This window comes from Patagioenas fasciata, chromosome 1, assembly GCF_037038585.1.
Source record: "Patagioenas fasciata isolate bPatFas1 chromosome 1, bPatFas1.hap1, whole genome shotgun sequence".
In the NCBI taxonomy this organism is placed as follows: Eukaryota; Metazoa; Chordata; class Aves; order Columbiformes; family Columbidae; genus Patagioenas; species Patagioenas fasciata.
Genome location: NC_092520.1, coordinates 27,543,076 through 27,565,067, shown reverse-complemented (window position 1 = coordinate 27,565,067; position 21,992 = coordinate 27,543,076). Strand labels below are relative to the sequence as shown.

General features: G+C 44.0%; 1 protein-coding gene across 3 annotated transcripts in view; it reads left to right on the top strand.

Moving 5' to 3' along the window:
• SMAD9 (SMAD family member 9) overlaps nucleotides 1-21,992 on the top strand; it is a 44,441-nt gene that overhangs the window by 10,417 nt on the left and 12,032 nt on the right. For 2 of the 3 annotated variants that reach the window (XM_071804935.1, XM_065829572.2), the window contains exons 2-5: nucleotides 4,390-5,013; nucleotides 11,486-11,743; nucleotides 14,604-14,741; nucleotides 16,492-16,713. In XM_071804935.1, the coding sequence (XP_071661036.1) occupies nucleotides 4,602-5,013; nucleotides 11,486-11,743; nucleotides 14,604-14,741; nucleotides 16,492-16,713 (1,030 nt within the window). In that variant the 5' untranslated portion in view covers nucleotides 4,390-4,601. The remainder of the gene's footprint in view (nucleotides 1-4,389; nucleotides 5,014-11,485; nucleotides 11,744-14,603; nucleotides 14,742-16,491; nucleotides 16,714-21,992) is intronic. The other variant, XM_065829580.2, reaches the window with a different exon arrangement.

The window sequence follows — 21,992 nt, the reverse complement described above, 5'->3', positions numbered from 1 at the left end:
CATGGTATTCCATCTGTTTTCTCTGTACTTGTAGTAGCACAGTGGAAGTTACTGTAGTGGAATTCTTGGAGGAACAAGTTTTTCCTCCTGACTTGAGGACCTACAGGCTAATTCTACACTGGGGGATGATAAATTGGCTTAGGAGTAGGAGAAAGTATCCCAGTTCCCTTCACTCCATGTCCATGTTGCTAGGTCTTAGCCTGGCAATCATTCAGACTTGAGGTGAGACTCATCTCAGCCAGCATTAGCTGTAAGCAGTGTCTGGTTTGGCTGATCTTTTTCTCTGTGTTTACTTCTGAGTGGAATGGTTCATGCCATCTACACATGCTTTTTATGAAGTACATATTTAGGGACTTAAGGATGACTAAGTCAGATATGAGTGTCAACAATTTGGATGTGTTTATGTGGCAGAGTAAATTCTACTGAAAGGCCGTTTCCATACTAATAAATTAAATATGCCTGGTACTGTTCTTGGCCTTGAGGCCAACTGAGATGGAGAGGCTTGCTTCCATGCAATGCCTGTCTCACCCTCCAAAACGGAGTGGGCCTATGCAGACTTCTTATTACAAGTGACCCCTGGTCCCTGCTAACTCCTGAGCCATGCACAAGAGTTATTTGGGAGAATGTTACTGGCACAGACCAAAGCCATTGCAGATACTGTGATAATAATTTATGCTATAGATATTCAAGTTCCTGTGCCCAGAAATGTTCCCCAGCACTAGTGTAGCTGTAGCTGTGGCAGGGAGAATGGAGCAAATGAACTGGGCTGAAGCATTTCCAGTCTCACCTTCTCCTGCAAATCACAGAAAGGAAAGGGCACGTCCATGCTCAAATGCCATATGTCTTCTGCTTCTTCCCTAAATAGCGCCTTAGGCTGTCCCTTAGGCTAAACTCTGTGATGGAATGGAGATTTACACCATGGAAGATTGACTGACTGATGTTGACCAGTCACTTACCTGACAGGTAGACAAAGCCTTCCTTGTACTCCCAGAGGCAGGAACATGTTAGGGATGTACCCTCAATGATGCTTGACTCATACTCATGGTAGCACATTGTACTGTCGCTGAAGGCAACACAGGTGACCAGACGAGAATTTCCATTGTGGCATGGCCCAGGACTTGATACGTGTGGTGGGATTATGGATCAAAACTGTAACACTTCCCTCCACCTCGCACCACTTTCAAGTGATGAGCATTGAGAAACATGAGGTATCATCAGCACAGAAAATACAGCAAACATGGTTTTGAAATGTTTCAATGCTGGAAGTTTCCAGCTGGGTAGGCAAGTTGCCTGTTACAAAAGGCATACAGCTTAAGCAACTGCTGTCCTGAAAGACTGTTAAAATTAAATTGTGAATTGACATCTCTATCATTGCAGCCCTGGCACAGTGTCTGCCTCGGTATTTCATAATGGAGTATCTAAGCCTAGCAACACATGGCTTAGGCTGCTGCATAATATGCAGTATCATGTAATTTAATAACATTAAACTAGGATGTTCTGATAATAATATTATTTGAAAGCTGTTTAGTTTAGTTAATAGAATTTATATTTTGTATGACAGTTGAGTTTGGGGAAAAAATGATTTTAGAAGAAACTGGGGGGGACCGCAGTAGGAAATTGTGCAATGTACTTATCTGAGACTACATCACATGGTCTGCAAAGCACGGCTTTTGCTTTTATACACATAGTCTTGGCGACTCTCCCACTAGCAACAATAGTGCTCAGACTCATACTGATGTCACTGTTGAGTTATTTAATTTGACTGAACGAGCTTAATGTGTTTATTTAAAACCTTGGTCAAAATGGAAAAGAAAATCTCAGGACAATACTTTTACGTGAACGTGTATGTTTTCATATCTGATGATTGTAATGTTGCATTAACTTATCGGGGCAGTTATTTACGCATGCTAACGCCCAGGAGACCCCCTCAGATAAGAAATGTGAGCCATTTTCCCTCTCAGCCTGGAGCAGAGACTTCTACACCACTGCGGGTCCTGTGGGCTTTCGTCCCAGGCTCTCCTCGCTTCCTGCTGCTGCTTTCAGGACTGATCCACAGAGACTGAGGTGATTCATTTTCTTGTGTGAGGATGTGGTTGGTGCCACCAAGCAATGACACGATGCGGTGGTGGATCCTCTGCAGGTTCTCGTTGAGGCAGCAAGGGACAGACGCCTCCACCGAACGAGGTGCCTGGATGGGGCTGGTGCTGGGCTCTGTAGGCTGGGCCTGCCCCGCAAGGGCTGGAAACCGCCTGCCTAAATTTTATCCACATTATGTTTTACAAGCAGCTGGAGGGTCTTTTCCTATGATGAATCATTCTGAACTTATTTCATTCTCACATGTACTCTGTAAGTGTTTGGAATAGACTTCAGTTTTGACTAATAGGCATTAGTAACTATGTAGTTAAATGCTCCAGGTCATTGAATTTTTACTGATACAGAGCAGGGAAAAAAAACTGGAATCTGAAGTTTCTCTTTATGTGGTGGGACAAGTTTGGGCAGTTCTGTGGAATCAGTCACTGTGTGCTGAATGGCACAAGTGAGATGATTTCTGCCATGCTCTGTCAAGAGCCTCTCTTGACATTTGAGGGCAACTGGACATATGCATAGATGGATAATGTAGAAATTCCATAAGCCAGAGCTCAGTGCTGTGGTGGGTGCCTGAAGCAAGGTGTGTCTACTCTTCCTTCCATTTTTGTAGTCCCTCTGTTCGTATTTTACTGCAGCCTTCTGTCCGTGTGTCCTTGGAATATGAATCTCCTGAGGGAACAGCAGCTGCTGTTGCAGCTTGTGACATGCCGAAGAGTCGCTTTTAAGCTTTCACTTCAGTGGGGCCAAGTGCTTCCATCTCCCTAGCTCTATGGAAATCTTTTGGGAATTTGAGCCCCTGCCCTAATCGTTGCTGCTCTTATGGAAGAAGGGAGAAAGCTCCTTCTGTATACATGCATCTCCATTTCTCAGGGTGCTGGGTGTCTTGAAGGGTAACACAGCAGTGTGGAAAAATGTGCATGAGAACAAAACTGAAGGGCTGGGAGGAGAAGAGCTCTAGATGGTCACTGGTCCTCAGCAAACATTGCACGTTATCTGAGGGGCTCTGGTGCCCTGGGCCGAGTGTGCTTACCCCACAGCACAGAACCAGTCTTTGGGATTGGCCTCCTGTCTCAATAAATTGTCCCTGTGCCTGCACTTGGTGTCCCCAAATGCCCTTTGAACTCTTGCAAGAGCTGTGCATTTAAGGATACAGTTTGTGAAGCCCTGCTGCTCCCAGCACTGGGCAATATCTCTGTGTCCTCAGTGTCTGCATATATGTAGTGCTGAGGATTATGTCCAGGCCTTTGCTGGTGAGGGGCAAGGGGGATGCAAGTGCTCCCGCAAGGGTGGAGTAGGGCAGTCATGGAGCAGCTTCTCTGGGAGCATCCACTGAGAGGCTTCTCCCACCTCCTGCTTTAAGTGCCCTCTGTGTAGTTCAGACCTTTGGACTTGGTAGTCCAGACCTCCCAGTCAGGGGGTCCCTGAAGTATATTTAAAACACTAAGTAGCTTGACATACAAGGACGGTTTTCCTCAGAGTTCCAGTCAGTGGAAATATGTCATTTTCAGCTAAAATTAGACTGGCTCCAGCTACATTGAAAGAAAAAAAAATAAAAAAAAAAGAAAATCCCTCAAGAACTAAACTCTTTCTGCTGGACTTTGTCACATGTACAAACTCATAGAAGAAATAACTCAGGATCCATCCAGCACAAACTGTGTCCAAAAGTCTGTGATTTTTATCCAAAAAACTTAAAATTGTTGGAGAGAGTGAAACAGGGTGGGTTGGCAAACAAAATTTTCTCTTGCATATGAGACAATGTAAATAAGCTTAGAGAATAGTGATAAATCTTTCAAATACATGAAATGAAATCTGTGAGTAGCTGAATTTTAAATTAATTTTGCAGTTAATATTTCACAACTCAAGTGAGATTGGAAGGGAAGAGAGGGAGTTGAAATCAGAAAAATATGCTGCTCATTACTTCCATAGAATTTGATGTTACAGATTTAATTTCGTTGAAGATACTTGAACTGAACCTACAGCTACCAGCATTAAAAAAAAAAGGCTAAATTTTCTGTTGTAGCAAATGTAATTCCAATCCTGCAACAAATTGCCTAGTGTGTTAAACTCTAAACACATATTAAAGTGACTGGACACTTACTGCTTTCTGAGGTCCAACTCTGAAACGAGTGTGGAAAGTGATGTGGAGGAGAGGCTTCGACCCAAAATAAACAGCAAAAAACAAACAGAAAACCATTGAAAATTAAATACACATTTTGAATAATTTCTCTTTCAAAAGATTTTATTCAAGGAACAATGAAAGGAGTGTGTGAAGCCTAACGATGTATTGTGTTGTTATTCCAGGCTTCATCAGCAGTTTCTTATGTTTGGAAAGTTCTGAGACCCACCCTGTTGGACTGCTTGTAACCAGTGCGTAAGTCTGCAAAAAAGTACGTGTGGAAGAACCTTTCCTTCAAGCGTGTCCATCTTAATATTGTGGAAACTCCGCGCAAGCCTTGCAAGGCAGGAGAGCGATTTGTGCTTCTGTTGACACTCGTGTGTAAACTCTGCTTCTTATGCACTCCAGCACCCCTATCAGTTCCTTGTTCTCCTTCACCAGCCCTGCAGTGAAAAGGCTGCTGGGCTGGAAACAGGGAGATGAAGAGGAAAAGTGGGCAGAAAAAGCTGTTGATTCCTTGGTGAAGAAGTTAAAGAAGAAAAAAGGTGCCATGGAAGAACTGGAAAGGGCTCTGAGCTGCCCGGGTCAGCCCAGTAAATGTGTCACGATCCCACGTTCCTTGGATGGGCGGCTGCAGGTGTCTCACCGCAAGGGGCTTCCCCACGTCATCTACTGCAGAGTGTGGCGCTGGCCTGATTTACAATCTCACCATGAGTTGAAACCACTGGAATGTTGTGAGTTCCCGTTCGGCTCAAAACAGAAAGAAGTGTGCATTAACCCCTACCACTACCGGCGGGTGGAAACGCCAGGTAATTATATGATCTGCAAACGATTTGCATCTCTCTCTTAGCTCTTGCACTGGCAGGTCAAGTCTTGGTGCATCCTACCCAGTTGTGCTGTAGAATCTGAAAAGGCAGGCTCTGGCTGATGGAATGACCTTGGGTCTTTCATTTCCGGCAGCTGGGCATGCAGACACCCTTGCCCCATGGGGTCCATGGGGAGCTCCTTGCCCTGTGGGGTCCATGAGGAGCCCCTTGATCCACGGGGTCCATGTCCCACCAGACCTCGGGGTGCCCGGATCTTGTCCAGGGTGCTGAAAGCTGCTTCTCCCCAGAGGTGGGTGCCGGCCACCGGAACGCTCCACCTGCAAACTGGTGTCCATCTGCATGAAGTCTAGGCACCAGCCTAGGTTTGCCACCATGGCTAGATTTATGGCTTATTGTCTGAAAAGCAACAATCAATGTATTAATCCACAGCAAAAATGTGTCCCTGGCTCCCTCTTTAAAGATTAGTGTTGCAGTAGGGTGGCTTATTCTGCTGTGGATATGAAACCAGGTCAGTTGATTTTTCCTAAAATGCCTGCTGACCTGCTTTCAGTGGGTGTCCTTACCTGAGTGGATCATTTATGTGAAATAAATCCCCCAAGTTCCCATAAAACTTTGAATTTTTCCATTGAGATCCTCTTTAAACTGGACTCCATCAGTACTGAAAACTTATGAACTCACTGAAGGATCACTTACTGGGCTTTGTGTCAGTGAAAGAGCTGTTAAAAAATTCTAGTGTTCAGTGCTGACTTCTTTAGGGATCTTAGAAAGCAGGGCTGGCAGAGAACTTGAGCAGTCATCCTGTTCTCTTCTATCCCTACTCTCAAACCAAAACAAATTACCAGGTACATTCCTGACAGATGTTTTTCTAATGAGCTCTAAAAATCCCGTGTGATAGAGGCTCCACAAGCTCCCCAGGCAAATGAATCTATTGCTTTGCTATCCTTACAGTTCAAAATTATTTCTAATGTCTAACCTAGCTCTCCCTTGCTGCCAAAAATCACAGTAATTTAATTTACTAATGGATACGGTTGGTAAGTATATACTTATTATTCTGTGATTACTCTTTGTCTGGCATGAACTTTACTCTGAGGTGACATTAGGATCAGATAAGTGAACTGTGGGATGTTTCTTTTCACACAGATGAAATAAGGGAAAGACATCTGTTAACATTTGTTAAACAGCAGGGGCTGCTCCCTTTTCTGGTAATCCTTCCTCTGCAGTGGAGCTGTCGTTTCGAAGTTATATCTGAACTGCTGTAAACATTGCCACAACTAAAATTTTACAGCTGCAGTGAGTGGTGCTTGTTGTCAACAGTTTTCAGTGGAAAGAGCTGATCTCCTGCCTTGCTAAAATAAACTCTTCAAGAATCTAAGAAAAGATGCTCATAAAATATCCTGGTTTGTGTATATTTCTCTTTGAAGGCTGCAGTCTTTAATGTCTTCTCATTTTGTCTGGTGTAACTCCAGTGTAGTTAATGGAGTCTCCTCAGTGCTGTCTTTAACCCTGTTCATCTCATCTGTTCAGTGCCCGCCAACAAACACTAGTACTGGGATAATCCAGCAACTGCTAAATAGCTGCCAAAGCTGCTTGTTCTGACCTTGAAACTCAGGAGGTTTCAGCTGTGAACATGTCTCTGTCACTTGGCTGTGCAGCAGAGTGGCTGCGTCTCTACAGGTAAATGAGACGGGGCCAAGATGCAGGTCTGTGTGTTGCTGAGTTGGTAGAGAGCTCCCGGGCACAGCTTCGACCCATGGGGACTCACATGGACCAGCCGTTCTCAGGGTGCAGGGGTTGGCCCATGGGATGGGCTTCAGGCACTTTGGACGTGCCCACCTTGTTTTGGAGGTGAAAGAGAGCACAGCTGCAGGGATGCAGGCTCTGCCGTGCCACTTCTCCACAGGACCTGGGAATTGTTCTTGGGCTGTCGTATTCACCCCTACTGCTCTTCATAGGAGCTGAAGCTAACAAGTAAGTCACGACCCTGCTAGTGATGAGGTGCAACAAGGAATACAACCTCCTTGGGTGTGCTGGGGCAGCGGCAGGAGAGAGAACTTACACCACGGCAAGTGACAGCAATGCGGCTCTGGCCCAGAGGCAATTAGAAGGCAGTGCTGCAGGGAGGTGGTGGTGAGGCCAGAGAAGACATGGGCTTCAGGAGAAAGCGGTAGTGGAATGATCACAGAAAGGGCTGGGAGTGTTGATCTATGAGCCAAATCTGTTTAGACAATAGTCCTCTTTTAACTACAGGAAATCTACATCTTGACTCTTGGTGATTTTAGGCTTACATGAGATTCTCTGTATCTCATCTGCTGGAACTAAAGAATCCACTCACAAAAGTAGTCAGCAGTGCATTTCTTTATAATCCACAAGCCAGTTTTATTTTCATAGAAGTGTCCATCCTTAGGGGCTCACTATCAATCACTGTAGTCCATCTTCCTTGAGTCAAACACTCTGTGACCAGATCCATTAATTTTTTTTCAGGATGAATGAGTAGTGTCAAAGATGGGAGGGCCTCACCCTTTCTCTAATGGCCTGGCATATCCCTAGACCTCTGTTATGAGAGAGCAGCTTTAAGCTCTGGACTGAAATTCAGGGGTTTCATTACATCTGCTGTGTCCTCAGGTTGCCCAGCCATGTCCTAGTCTATGCTGACCAATACCATGCAGATTTCTTCTCAGGTCTGCTGAGCAGCAGGTTCCATTTGGAAAAAAACAGCAAATATTTCCTGTATTTGTGCAACATCCCACTGCAGAGAGGGGATATGCCACCTAGCCTTAAAGAGATCAATGTGGTGGTTAGACTCTGGTTCCCGCCTTATTGTTTTGCCTCGAATTGCTGGTCAGAAATCTGAATGGTTTGTTGTTGGGAGAAGCTGCAGTTTCAGAAAAATATAGAAGCTGCCTAAACATGTAGCATATTATTTTTACGTGATATTATTCATGTGTAGATATTGCAGATTCTAGTGTGCACCATTGCTGTAGACAGCAGGAGCCTAAATTAACTTCTGACTTAGACTGATTTCTTTCGTCAAGCCTGAGTGGGTCTAAGATGTGGTAGCCTCCCAGTAGGAAGACCACCTGATCTTACTGTTTGACGTGTGTTTGGTGTTTATGAGTGGTCATGGGCATAGGGAACAGATGGATCTCGCTGAAGGGTAGGTCTCCAAAGGTAGTAAACTCTGCAGAGATGGGCTGATGTGTGAAAAATTGCAGTGTGGATTTTGTACCTGGAATTAAACTGTGAGGCACATGATAGTTTGCTTGCTGGCACCTGAAGTCACAGGCTCTGGGTACAGCCAGGTTTCCAGCAAGAACTGTTGCCGCTAAAGGGAACAGGAGAAAGTCTAGTGCAGAGAAGGCAGTGGGAGGACTCAGAACATGACCATATGTGTCTTCAGTTAAACAAAGATCAATACTTGGGCATGCATAGAAGGAAGGATCCGCCCATGATTCTTGGTGGAGAACAGCAGGTAGAAGAAAAGGACCCCACTGAGTGGAGACAACACAGATAAGTTATGAGGACAGACAGGTCCCAATGCACTCAGTCACTCTGTTTCGTGCCTCTGGTCACACTTCCTTGAGAGTGGCTGAGGCCTGGAGGCTGACAACTGTTACCAAAAGGACAAGGAGAACAAGGCCCTCTGGGGAGCTTTCAGCCACAAACAAGAAAATTTCTGAATTCCTCACCACCACAGAGGCTTTAGCCCTCTGGGCAGCCACAGAGCAGTCAGTGGAAAGATTGAGTGAGGTGGCAAAAATTGTACAGCAGAGCTGAAATTAAGAGTACCCTGGTCAGAGCTGGGAAGGAGTTCAAGGCTTGAAAACTCCTCATGCTGACTCATTCAGGGCATGTCAAAGACTTTCCCTGGCAAGTGCTGTTCACACACCCAAATTCTCAGCTTTCATTTAGAGAAGGAGTTGCATTGAGTTCTCACAGGGTGGAAGAAAGCTGCTTCCTCAGTGGTGGTGCCCGCAGCATTGCTGTAGCACAGCTGTCCCTTGCTCAGCACTTCTGCTGAGTGCAAAGGGATCACCAGTTCCCCCTTTTTTAAGGCTGATGGTCAGAGCTGGCTGGGCAGCAGCAGACCTGGAAAGCATCATACCAGTTTGATGGAGCAGCAGAGGAAAACTCCACAAGCAGCGGCAGCTCGCAGTCTGGAGCTGCTCACAGAAGCACGGGGTGGGAGGGGTCCAGCTCACCAAAACCATGTCTGCAGTCGTGATACTGGTCTTGTCCCAATGCAGAGCAGTGAAAGAGTCTGTTTCTCTCTGCTGGCTATGAAGAGATCCATAGGTGACTGGGCAATGCATCTCAGATGTGAATACCTGTATTGGCTCTACCAGTACTACCTGGAGAGTCTAGGAAATCCAAAAAGCTAAAGAAGCTGAAATACCTTTCCCTACTGAAGGACTAAAGAGGGTGGCAACAAAATCTTCATCCCACAGGTAAGGGCCTATCAGAGGCAGAAGGAAAGAAAGCCTCCAGAACACCATCCTCGTATTGGCCAGAAGCTAATTAGAAATATGTTGGACCAGACAAGGATCTGCATGTAATCTCTTAACAGGTATCCCAGTGCCTGTGTTTTCCAGGCAGGTAAGAAGTTAACTTCTGCAATGAACCCCCATCATCAGTCCAATCTTTTGTATGTTTTTAGGGCTCAGTTCTTCAGTTCATGAGTGACTGGCAAATTCCCAAGTGGTATATGACCGTGGGAGGGCAGGAGCGTGGTTTAACCCTGTCCTAGCTGCAACACAGTGCCACATCCAGCAAGAAGCTGTAAACCTGCCATTTGCACTAGGCACTGGTCCTCCTCCACCTCCTGCCTGCAAACTGACACAGCTCTGCACAGTGGATGTGCACTGAGGGTGCACTCCAAGGAGGCTGTTCCTACAGCCTCTTCTTATGCACATGTCTTGCATTATATGTATGTTATTTGGTTTATAGCAGTTAATCCACTCTGTCATTGTGCTGGATAAATGAGAGTGAGTTGTAATTAAACTGTGTTAGCTAACCTACCTAAAAAGAATTTGCCTTACCTTGACAGAGCTTTTGGGCCCAAACAATATGTTAAAACACGTTCAAACCATATTTTACTGTCAGCATTTATAAGCAAGAGCGCACATTGCTGTTTGTTTCTGTAAGCTAGTAGGGACAGACTGAAAGATTACGGGCTGCTGGGTTTTAGGCCAGAGGAACCTGGACACTAGGTCAATAAATACAGGCCTACTGAATTGTTCCCAGTGTTGGGACAATTCGTCTTTGTCACAGTAACTCAGATTGCCTCCTTATCTTCTCTGGTGGCTTTTAGATCTACACAATAGCAACTGGGGATTCATTCTCCCTACCTGTGTTTAAGGCCTTAACTGAGATAATCAGACACTATGTGAGCTGGTAACTAACAGAGAAATCTTGGGGTACATGAATGGCCCATTGTAGACACTGTTCTCCCCACAGAGACTATGGAGAGCCCATTTAAAGCCTCAAGTTGAACTCCCATATTCAGAACTATTTAGCAAGCCTCTTTGTGTTCCAGCCTAGAGGCTGTATCTTCATAAGTAACAGACTAGTTGGGTTTTCCAGAGTGGCTTTACTCCAGTTCTACTCTCACTCCTGATATGTCAGCATCCAAAATAATTGGGGTGAACTTTAGGTTTCTCAATGCAGCAATACTGTTAACAGCACTGACAGTATGAGATGTAAGTGAAGAGAAGCAGCATCTTCTATTAGACCAGTTTTTACAGGGATTAATTTGGATTTCAGTTTTCTGACCTATATTTTTCATGTCTTAACTACCAACCATTGTCATTTGCCTCCTCATGCCAAATCTTTTCTGACTGTATTTCAAGAGCTAAATTAATATTGTTGCAATATTTGAATTGGCATTTACATTTCCTTTTAAAGATCTGGCTGGCAGCATTTTCAAGTACCTGAAAACTTCTTAAATATGGTGTTTGGCTTCAGGTCTGTGCTTCGTTTTGCCCATCTGTAAAACACTAGTAGTAAAATAGGCAGTGTATTGCAAAACACTATTAATTGTTATTAAACTTAGTTGTGGTTTTGACGAATCCTAGTGATAATATTTAGCAAACTCTTGACATGTTCAGTCTTTCAGGAAGGAATAGGTAATTTTGAGAGGGAGAAATGTGCCACTTGCATTTCTGTATGAGGGCTGTGTGCACATGAGGTACCTGTGAATTCTATGATCCATGGCTCAAGTCAGAAATGAGTCCATATTTTACACATGGAGTTGCTGCAACTGGCTGCAGATATGGAAAAAAAAGGTCCAAGAATCAGCTTTTGATTCTTGTTTTTGGACAGGTTTATTTCCCTTCAATGACTTGTATATAGACAGCAATATTTGGGCAGCATGGAATATGCTTCTTTTTAACTTACAAGGAGATAAACTTTCAAGAGTGCAGTTTTAACCAGATTCTGTTCTTGTTTTTATTTTCAGTCCTACCTCCTGTACTCGTTCCAAGACACAGCGAGTTCAACCCTCACCTCAGCCTCCTCGCCAAGTTCCGAAACACTTCTCTGCACAGTGAGCCACTGATGCCGCACAATGCTACATATCCCGAGTCTTTCCAGCATCCTCCATGCACCCCTTTTCCATCATCACCCAGCCACATGTTCTCTCAGTCACCTAACAGCATCAGCTACCCCAACTCCCCTGGGAGCTCTTCTGGACCAGGAAGTCCCTATCAGCTCACGGGTAAGAATGAGCTTTCAGACATCCTGGCTGAGGCAGTCAAGGTTCTTGCCAGGGCCTGGGGTCAGGTGCCACGTCTGTGTGCTCTCCCCCAGCCTGTAGCTACAGATTGAACTGTTGGACGGGATGGATTTGGAATGTGATTTCTTGCGACTGTCTTTTATTATTGACTCCCAGTCCTTTTGATGGATGCTCAAGTGACTAAGAGTTGTAGTCATCCCACTCCTAAAAGTGCCTGAATGAGATTTCATGCTTACTGTAAGGAGAAAGTTGAGGAGTGGAGGAGGTGTGCCAGGCCACCTTCTGCCTGAAGCTGCCCATCCAAGCTTCTGATACCGTCCACAGAAAAGAGCACTTGCAAGGCCTAAGTTAGGCACCCCTAACTGAAATGGTCAGGATAGGGACCTTTAGAAACCGCATCAAGAGACAGGATAAAATGGGAAGATTGGTACACAGAAATATTTTTTAATGTATGGTGATCCCACTGACTGTATAAACTTCAGGAAATGAAGATGTTTAACCATCTGGCCCAACACTTGGTGAAGCCACCAGACAAATTCCTATGGCTTTGGAACATGTTTCGTCAGCTCCACAGTTCAGAGATTGGCAGGGTTATGTCACTCTGATGGTTTGCCTTGTGAACTCCTTACTTAGTACTGCTCTGATTACCTGAGAATATAACTATGCTTTTGCTATTAAATATACCAAGAAGGTGTCAAGCAACACAGCTGAGAGCTGGCTTTAGTATCAAACCATGGTTCTGATTCTCTTCTGCACTTTGTTGTAACTCTCAAATAGTTTCAATGATCTCACCTTTTTCACAAAGATGAATTCAGCTCAGAATCTTGTAGCTTAATGTTTTAATGTCTCAACTACCAAGTATTTAAATTCATGTCCTTAATGACATGCTTATTTTGATTTTAAGTGCAAGAAAGGTGTTCATTTTTACAAGGTATTTGCAGTATTTGAACTTACTTTTAAGCTGGACACTTTCAACACAATGTGATATTTTTCCTTCCCTCTCCATTCATTGGATGGGCCTTCATTTGTTTCTTTTCTAGATCTGTACTTCAGATTAAATCATATTTAGCAACATCGAAACATTTCAGCAAGTAGTAGGACTTGTTTGTCTTCTCCTATCTTTTTGTTTCACCTTTGTGAAACCGAGCCGGATTCAGTGGAGCTGGTCCTGGCAGGTAAATCAGGCCCATTCCAACTATGTAATGACTCTGTCTCGTGCATTTAACAGAAACTGAGACCTTGCAAAGCTACTTAAAAGTGGAAGTGGCTCAACCTGAGCTTCAGTATATCACAGCATACAGCATGCTGATAAGCATAATTTGCCTGTGTAACAATCAGGGATGGAAGACTATCTAAAGCAAACTGGAGTTACATCAAGAACCTTGAGTGGGATTGGTGTGACCAAATACAGATGTCAACAATGCAAATTTTTACATCTCATGCAATTGTCTGTACTCTCTGTGTAATCGGTGGAGAAAAGCAGGCACTCCTAGAAAAAGATTCATTGCCTCTTAAGGTATGTGTCTAAAGTAGCTGTGGTGCACCGTGTCTGCAGGTGCCTGTTTTTCCTTAGTGGGTATAAGGAGATCTTATGATAGACATCAAAAATACCTGTACAACCACATTTTATTCCTTTCTGTGACTTATATTGTCTTCCACTCTTTCTTGATCTTGTTTTACTATTCTGGCTCTTTGCATTTTCTGTGGGAGGGTTATGTCATCTATATGTTAGAAATATAGTATATTATATGAAATTCCTAAATCCTGAACAATGCTTAAATAGAATAACATTTCTGTGCAGTACTTACTTGGAAGATTCAGTGGTTGTCTTATGAGACAGTCCACATTTATCCACTCTGGGTGAAGTTACTCTGTTTTGAGAGCCACCTAACAGACCTGAACACAAGAGGAAATTTCAAGCTGGAGCCAAGTTAAACCCTGGTCTTCTTAAAGAGACCCTTAGTCCTGCAAGCTTGTATATGGCTATAATTTACACATAAGCCTACTGAGTTTCTGTTCAGCTGAACAGAATTACCTGTTTTTAGTGTTTATGCATTGAATGGCAACATTTTCTAATATGAAAATGAAGTCCTTTTTTCTTTGTCTTTCTGAAGCCTCCTGTCTTTCTTGAGAATCCCCACTATAGAGTCACCTTCTGTTTTCTAGCTTACTGTGCCATGAATGAAACAAATCAGGAGCAGGGCAGGTTGTGAGCTGATATATTTTCTCCATATTTTTTTCATCACATCCCTCGCTCTTTGATGGGAAGCTGAACAAACCAGAGGAATGCCAGCCTTCCCTTGTAGGATGGAGGTGAAAAGGGCAAATCTGGAGGGAGTTTTGCCAACTCTGACTTTAGAGTATAAAGGCTTTCCATAGTTGTTTTTTGTAGACTGTGAAGAAAGACAGGTCTCTCCTGGAGGATCAGTTAAAGTTAGCTTCTGCTCTTAGATCATCCTCTTCAAGCTTAAAATTTGCAACGGAAGTCTGGAATGGAAAGGATCAAACTGCATTACTTTCTTAGGGTAAAAACTGGTATTAACAGAGAGCTTGACTGGACACCGGGCTAGGTCTGAGGTGATTCTGACTGTCCCTCTCTCTTTCAAGTGCAGCCGGTCCAACATGACAGCCCTTCCTTCCCGTCCTCCCTGAACATGTAATGAGCTTGATCTGGAGACTGAAGGGAGGTCAGGTTGAGATTTGTGCTCTGTTTCTAGCCCCTGTCCAGCTAAACAATGTGGAAGTAGTGTTAAGTATCCATCAGGAAAAGCCAGGGAGAATTTACCAACGTATTGATTTAGGTGTCTTTTCTTTCTTTTTGTTCTTTACTTCTTTATAATAGTGGAAACTCCACCCCCACCTTACCACGCAAGAGAACCTCCAGGAACCCACAATGGGCGGTCAATGGATGCAATAGCTGAAAGTCAACTAGTGCTGTCTTTGCCCAACGGAGGTAAATCTGCCGATGGAGAATCTGAAAGTAAATAACCATTTGTACTATTCTTCCAATAAAAACTGTTAAGCAAAAAAATTATTTGAACAAGAAGGTTCAGTGATGTGTAATAATAGGTTTTGCAGTAAGGCCGCATACTAGACCCATCCGTGAGCTAGCAGAATAGGTTGGTTTAAGAACTCAGTGAATTATGTGTGAAGTTACAGGGTTTAGACCTTATTCGCATCCATGGACTATTACAGTTAGAAAACTGTTAATGAAAGCAAACACTGTTATCTACATTATAAAGAAAAATATATCAAATCAAGGATGGTGAGGCAATATAACACACAGGAGCACTATCAATGTCGGAACTGATTTCTTTATCACCTTCAGTTCTGGGTTTCAAGTACTTTAAAGCCTTGTGGCTAGGACCTTTCTTACTGTTTATCTTTGTATTAATGTTACATTACTGGCTGGCTAGAAAAGAAAAGGAAATGTTCTAGTGAAGTACAAAGAGATTTTTACAGAAGGCCAAACTCTTTGTCCTCGTGTAAGAGTGCTTTAGTGGGAGAGAGCATGGGTGTCAAAGTAAAAGGGTCTGGGATCCTACTCACTTCCCTCAAAACAACTTCATGACCTCTCCAGCACGGTCTCCACAACCTCCAGATTACTGCTGGCAGGTGATGCCTCCACCATTCAAAGCCCAAGGGGAAATGAACCCTCTGCTGCATTTTCCTTTGGCTTCCTGCTGCTGCAGAGGAATAATCACCATTGTTCTTTTAGTCCAGCATATTCTAGTCCTAAACAGATGTCCTTTGTGGCATGAGGACTGGACACTGTGCACACACATGCGCATTAGAAAAAAATAATGCTAGCTTTCTGAAACAGTGAGGAACATGCATGTAACCCAGAACTGGAGCAGAAGGAAGATGAGGGTAATATTGCTAGTTACAGGTGGCTGCACAGAGTGGCCAGATAGTTATCAGAGACCAATGCTTTTAGATAAATTGTCAAGATACTTCAGTCTCTTTACCATAGATTGCCATCCCTGATCACTGCCCCAGTGAATATTATTTGGAAGTTTATTAGAGGTTATGCACAGAGATGATCTGGGGGCAGGAGGTCTCACGTGCCTGTGGTGGGCAGGCTGGATAAGGTTTCCCGCTAATTCCTGTAGGATGAATGAGGCTCAGAGATTCTGTTACATTTTTGAGTCTTTCTCTGAATTAGAAAACCTGGGAAGGGGTAGATCTGAAATAAATGACCTTGCTGACATTTCTGCTTACGGGCCCATGTGGAAGCAGAAGGCCCCAAAGCATGCAGAAAATTGGGGGGAGTGATTGACTACTTCTGAACTTCAGAGTTTGGTATTAGGCTGAAGGCCTGGCTCAGTTTTTACTTGCTTTGAGCGCATCTGTCATCCTTAGCTCCTGCTGGTGTGCAAAACAGATGTATCCCTTACTATTTTCAGTGTAGAAATTGGGCCCTGGCTCAGCAAGGAATGTCAGCATGTGCTTCATTTAATACAATGCAGTTATCGCTTTTAAGAACAAGTGGGACTCCTCAGAGGCTTAGAGTTAAGCTGGTGTATCAGGCCTTTGCATGTTTGGGGCTTCAGTCATAAAATTAAGAAGAAACAGAAGCTGCTGTTCAGATAAAGCCTGACATAAGTGACTGTTCAGATGAAGAACCGAGGGGGTGTTGATTGGGAGGGAGAGAGGAAAGGAGACAGAGAATGATTGTTTAAAAAAATATTACAGAGACCTGAGCAGCTGATTAATTTTATTTTCTACAGACTTTCGGCCTGTTTGCTATGAGGAACCCCAGCATTGGTGTTCAGTTGCCTACTATGAACTCAACAACCGGGTAGGGGAGACTTTCCAGGCTTCCTCTCGAAGTATCCTTATAGATGGATTTACAGATCCCTCAAACAACAAAAATAGGTTCTGTCTGGGGCTGCTCTCAAATGTAAACCGCAACTCTACTATAGAAAACACCAGGAGACACATAGGAAAAGGTAAGAAGAAATCCCTTCTTGTTGGGAATATTCAGAACTTGAAAGAACTGTGTATTGCATTAACAAACCTAGCTGATATGTCAGATGTGCTTGTCTTAAACCCAAAGCTTTGAAATTACTTCTGAAATAGAAGAAAAACAGCTGATGCTTTTCTGACTGCTCCTTAGAAAAGCTATTTACTTGGCCAGCAAAGAGAAAAATGTTGTTTATAGTTGTGTGTTCTAATTTAGCAGTATATATTTTCATTTTATTTATTAGAGCTTCTGGCAACTGGGAATATTGCCATTGAAATGCCACTAAAAGGATAATTGCTGGTGCCTCGGGGCTGGTTCTCCTACTACCAAATAACAAAGGGAGATGGATGAAACACTTAGTAGTTATTTAGCTGAAGAACTCTACCAGCATTGCCTTTGTAGCTTTTTTCCCCCCTACCAGTCTGATCCCTTGTCTTGCCAAATTCTTGACAGTAAAACTAAGTTTTGGATTGTCCCTCCAGCAGTTCTCCTTGTCTGCTCCACTTCTGGTGGACACGTACTCTGTGCACACAGGATCATACGATACTGGTGACAAGTACGAGGAGGCCTGACCTGGACACGTGTGGCCGCACACACTCTGTCCCAGCTCACTAGGGCTGTGTAGGCCCTGATGTTCTCCCAGAACTTACTGTTGTTTGTGGTGGTGAGTCAGAAGCCCTGTACCGGCCACTTCTCCCTGCACATGAAGCTTTGCCCATTCTGGTATATCCAGTCTAGACTCAGTATCTTGCCAACCCAGCCTCTCACCAGTAGCTGCCTGGGAATGGATTTCCCACTGGGCTAATTAACTCTAATTGTTCCACACCTATTATCTTGTCAACCTCACCTCATTTCCCAGGCCTAGAGCAGTATTTTAATTGGCTCTTGATAGTCTAGCATTGAATGACTGAATACGAGGAAACTCTGAGACGAATGTGGCACAGTTTTTACAAACAACAGTGAAACTGAAGGTGAGCACAGGAGTTGTTGCACTGAGCTCTTGCACTTTTCTCCAGAAGGGAAAGCACTTGTGTTGCAGATGCGCTGTGTGAAGCCGGTGTGATGCTACAAGTGTCGGTCATAGCACTTTGTTGCGAGGGGTGGCAGTGAGTTGGACTTCTAGTTCTAACTTACACCAAAAATAAAGCAAAGCTTCTTCATCAGCATAAGCTCTCAAAGGGGTATAGATCAAAGCTGAGCTCAGCCCTAAAGGAAGAATGACGAAAGACCCCAGTCAAAGCTGTTGTTTGGGGATGTGACATCCTGTGACTTTCTGCCCGAAAAGAGGAAGAGACAGAAGAGAAAGAAAATGAGGTAAATGCTAGTGGTCCTCATCCATTCAAATCCCAAGATCTATCTTAATTGATTAAAAGCTCTTTAAAGTCTTACACTAGGAATCTGCCCAAGGGAAGGGAGCAGGTTGCCCAGAGAGGAGCTTAGTATATCAGAGATCCTTAATTTTACTGCTCTTCCCTGTTCATGCAAATCTTGAAAAAAACATGTTCAAGTGAAGTAGAAGTGGCACCAGTACAGGCCTGCAGAAGAGCACAGAGCTCCAAAAGTGTGTAGTTCAAAGGCGTGCTGGACAGATGAAAGCTACTGAAATGGATACAATTGTCACATGTTAACAGGAGAGAAAAAAGAGTGAGTAAACAAAATTAGCTCAGTAGGATAAGGATATGTGATTGAATTGTCATCTAGTGTATCAGTGTGAAACGGTTTCCTGGAAATACCACATCAAAGCTAAAAACAATCCAGAACACAATGCAACATCTACTAGCAATTGGACCTGTTTCAGCAGTCAGACTTCAAGGACAAAAAGGGGACTTCAGAGTGTCAAAAAGATGTGGAAGCTTGGAGACTGCTGAGTCCAGTTTCTGCAGAGAGCAGTGAAATCCCACTAAAACATATGGAACCTGGATTTGATCTTCTATAAATATGTATTCAGCTGCTTGGCTTTCTTGAGGGTGCTTGTCTCTGGTGAATGAATACCAGAAGAATGGAAATGCATACTGACATTTCATTACTGCTATATTTATTACTTTTAAAAAGTCCACAGGGAAAAACCAAATTGTAGCCTCTGCTTTCAGAAGTGGCTTTGGTGTTTTTGTTATTGCAGTACACAGTTTTAGGCAATGCCTTTGAAAGCATTCATTTTTTTTCAAAAGTTGGGTTACTCAATATACTCCGAAACTCCAGCCTTTAAAATTTTTCACCTTAGCACCCTGAAGTGTGTTCACCCTAAATCAGTATCCACACCTGAAGATTTGAAATGTGGTGAACATTTATGTACTTATTCTTCTCTCCCTACCCTGTGTTCTCACTCGATCTGTTTACTTCAGGAAGTTGTATGGACCCTGTCAAGGCCAGCTGGGACCTTTGGATTTTCAGTCCTTCCCTTTAGTCCATCTTCCACAGCAGGGAAAGGAGACACGGGTCAAGCAATAGCAGTCACAAGGTGCAACACACCATACTGTCTGGTGCAGCTGTGCTGGAGCTGATGACTGGTCTAATGGAGCTGTCATCTCACCCATGTTCCCAGTGCAATATAGCGTGTTCTCTGAGCCACACCCCCTGCCTCTCACATCTAATTTGGGATCTTGTGGGTGCAATAGAAGTAAAAGTCAAGTGATGGCTTGAAGACAGACTTTAAGGTTCCTGTGTGAGTCACCCTGGAAGTCTATGGGAGAGCATATTTTTCCCTGATTGCTTTCCCACTCAACCTGCTTTTCCGCAAGCCTTTCCCACTTCTGTTTAGAAGCTGTTTTCATCCTACGGATGTGTTACTGTTCCTTGCTGTCACGACCACAGAATGATGAATCAGACTGGAAATATGTAACCATTTTTTTTTATGAAAGACAATGGGAATAAAACTAATTAAAACTGCATTATTAAAGCATAGTTATCACTAGCTTGGTAGGCTTTCCACTGAGACTCCGTGAACATGTGCATTTGTATGTAAGGCTTTGAATGCTGTACCTGGGAACAGGAGGATTTTATTTTTATTTGGTGGTGTTTTTTATGAGAACAAAGAACTGAGTTCTTGCACCTCTCTGGGTCATGGGAGGGGTTCATCTCACCTGATACAGCCATGGGAAGGGTGAATGTCTATGCATCTTCACAGCATCACTTGGCCTCCTTCGGGGTGTGGGTTCATGCTCACATTTAAGCAGTCTGGGTCCCCGTTGCCATGCTTGCACTGATGAAGATCCCACTGCAAATAAATCTCCTTTTGTTTTGTTTTGTTTGTTTTTAAGTTTATGGTCTGGTTCTGTTCCCCAGTCTGGATGGCTGCCCAGTCCCCAGCTGTTGCTGCCAGCCTGCAGGCAGGTATGGGAAGACGCAGCAGGGGCAGGGAACCTGCACAGGCTTCCACAGTGTCAGCTGGCAGTGAGCCTGCATGTAGCAGGTGGAGTGAATCATAGAATGTCCTGAGTTGGAAGGGAGCCACAAGGATCATCAAGTCCAACTCCTGTCCCTGCATATGACAACCCCACAGTTCACACCATGTGTCTGAGGGTGTTGTCCAGTCTCTTCTTGATCACTGTCAGGCTTGGGGCCGTGACACCTCCATGGGGAGCCTGTTGCAGTGCTCCACCACCCTCTGGATGAAGAACCTTTTCATAATGTCCAACCTAAACCTCTCCTGGGACATCTTCCTGTCATTCCCTCGGGTTCTGTCATTGGTCACTAAAGAGAAGAGTTTGGTACCTGCCCCTCCTTCTCCCCTTGTGAGGAAGCTGTAGCCGCCACAATGTCTCCCCTCAGTCTCCTCTTCTCCAGGCTGAACAAACCAAGTGACTTTAGCCGCTCCTCATACGGCTTCCTCTCCAAACCCTTCACCAATTTCGTAGCCCTCTTCTGGACACTCTCCAGTAGCTTTATATCCTTTTTATCCTGTGTTGCCCAGACCTGCACACAGTGCTCCAGGTGAGGCTGCACCAGTGCGGAGCAGAGCGGGACAATCACCTCCCTGCCCGGCTGGCAATGTTGTGCCGGATGCACCCAGGACACAGTTGCCCTCTTGGCTGCCAGGGACACTGTTGGCTCATGTTCAACTTGCTGTCGACCAGAACCCCCAGATCCCTCTCTGCAGAGCTGCCTTGCAGCATCTCATCCCCCAGGCTGTATGTACAGCCAGGGTTGCCATGTCCCAGATGCAAAATCCGGCACTTACTCTTGTTCAACTTCATGTGGTTGGTGATTGCCCAGTTCTCCAATTTGCCCAGATTCCTCTCCAGGACCTCTCTGACCTCGAGAGTGTCGACAGCTCCCCTCAGTTTTGTGTCATCAGCAAACTTACTAAGCAATCCCTCAAGTCCTGAGTCTAAGTCATTTATGAAGACCATCTGGTCGCAGTGCCTCTCATCATCTGTCAGCTAGAGAAGACATCTACACATTTAGCTTATACAAGACCCCTACCTTTAAGGCTGCCAAATTGAGTGAAGATGATAGACTCTTTATTTAGATATCTTTTCATGCAAGCAGACATCCTGTCAGGGACCAGAGTATTGAATGGGTAGAAGTGCTTCCATCATCATTTCTCCAAGGCATGGTAAAAATTTGCGAGTTAGCATTGATAAGTCACTCTGGTACTGAAAAGTCCAGAAGGAAATCAATAATTTCCTTGTCAAGGTCATGTTGAACAGGATCTGATGAGTAAGTCACATCATGTAAATACAAATACATGGTTCTGGTGTGATGGATGAACCAAAATAGAGAAAAGCTGGTTTTAAGTACAAACCATGCTGTGTTTGAACTGCATGAAATGGGATCCTGTAGTAAAAAAATGGCTGCAATGAAGTGGGTCTTGGTCAGTGTGCATTTGTTCAGTAGGGAAAATGGATTTGGATGCATAATGCATAACAGATTTGTCAGTTCTTTGACAGTTTTGATATGTGCTTTGTGTATGGTTGACATATGTTTGACATTTATGTCAATGTGTGTATGTATGTGTATGTGTCATAAAGTATTGTGCTGTTGGGTTGAAGTAAACCAGCCTTCACTGAGAAACAAGGCAGAACATCACGTGCCAAGTCTTTTTTCTGCTATAGCAGTACCTCAAAATAGCATTTATGACAACTTCCTTGTAATGTTGGTGAGTCCGTTGTGCAGATATACACAAAGTTTAATGTCTTTTAAAAGGCATTATACAGGCACTGAGTGCCTGGAATGATCCTGAGATCGTATGCCCACACGAGTTAAAATACTTAAAGAATTGCTGGTATAAAATGTGTTGCAAACAAGGAAGAAATAATACACATC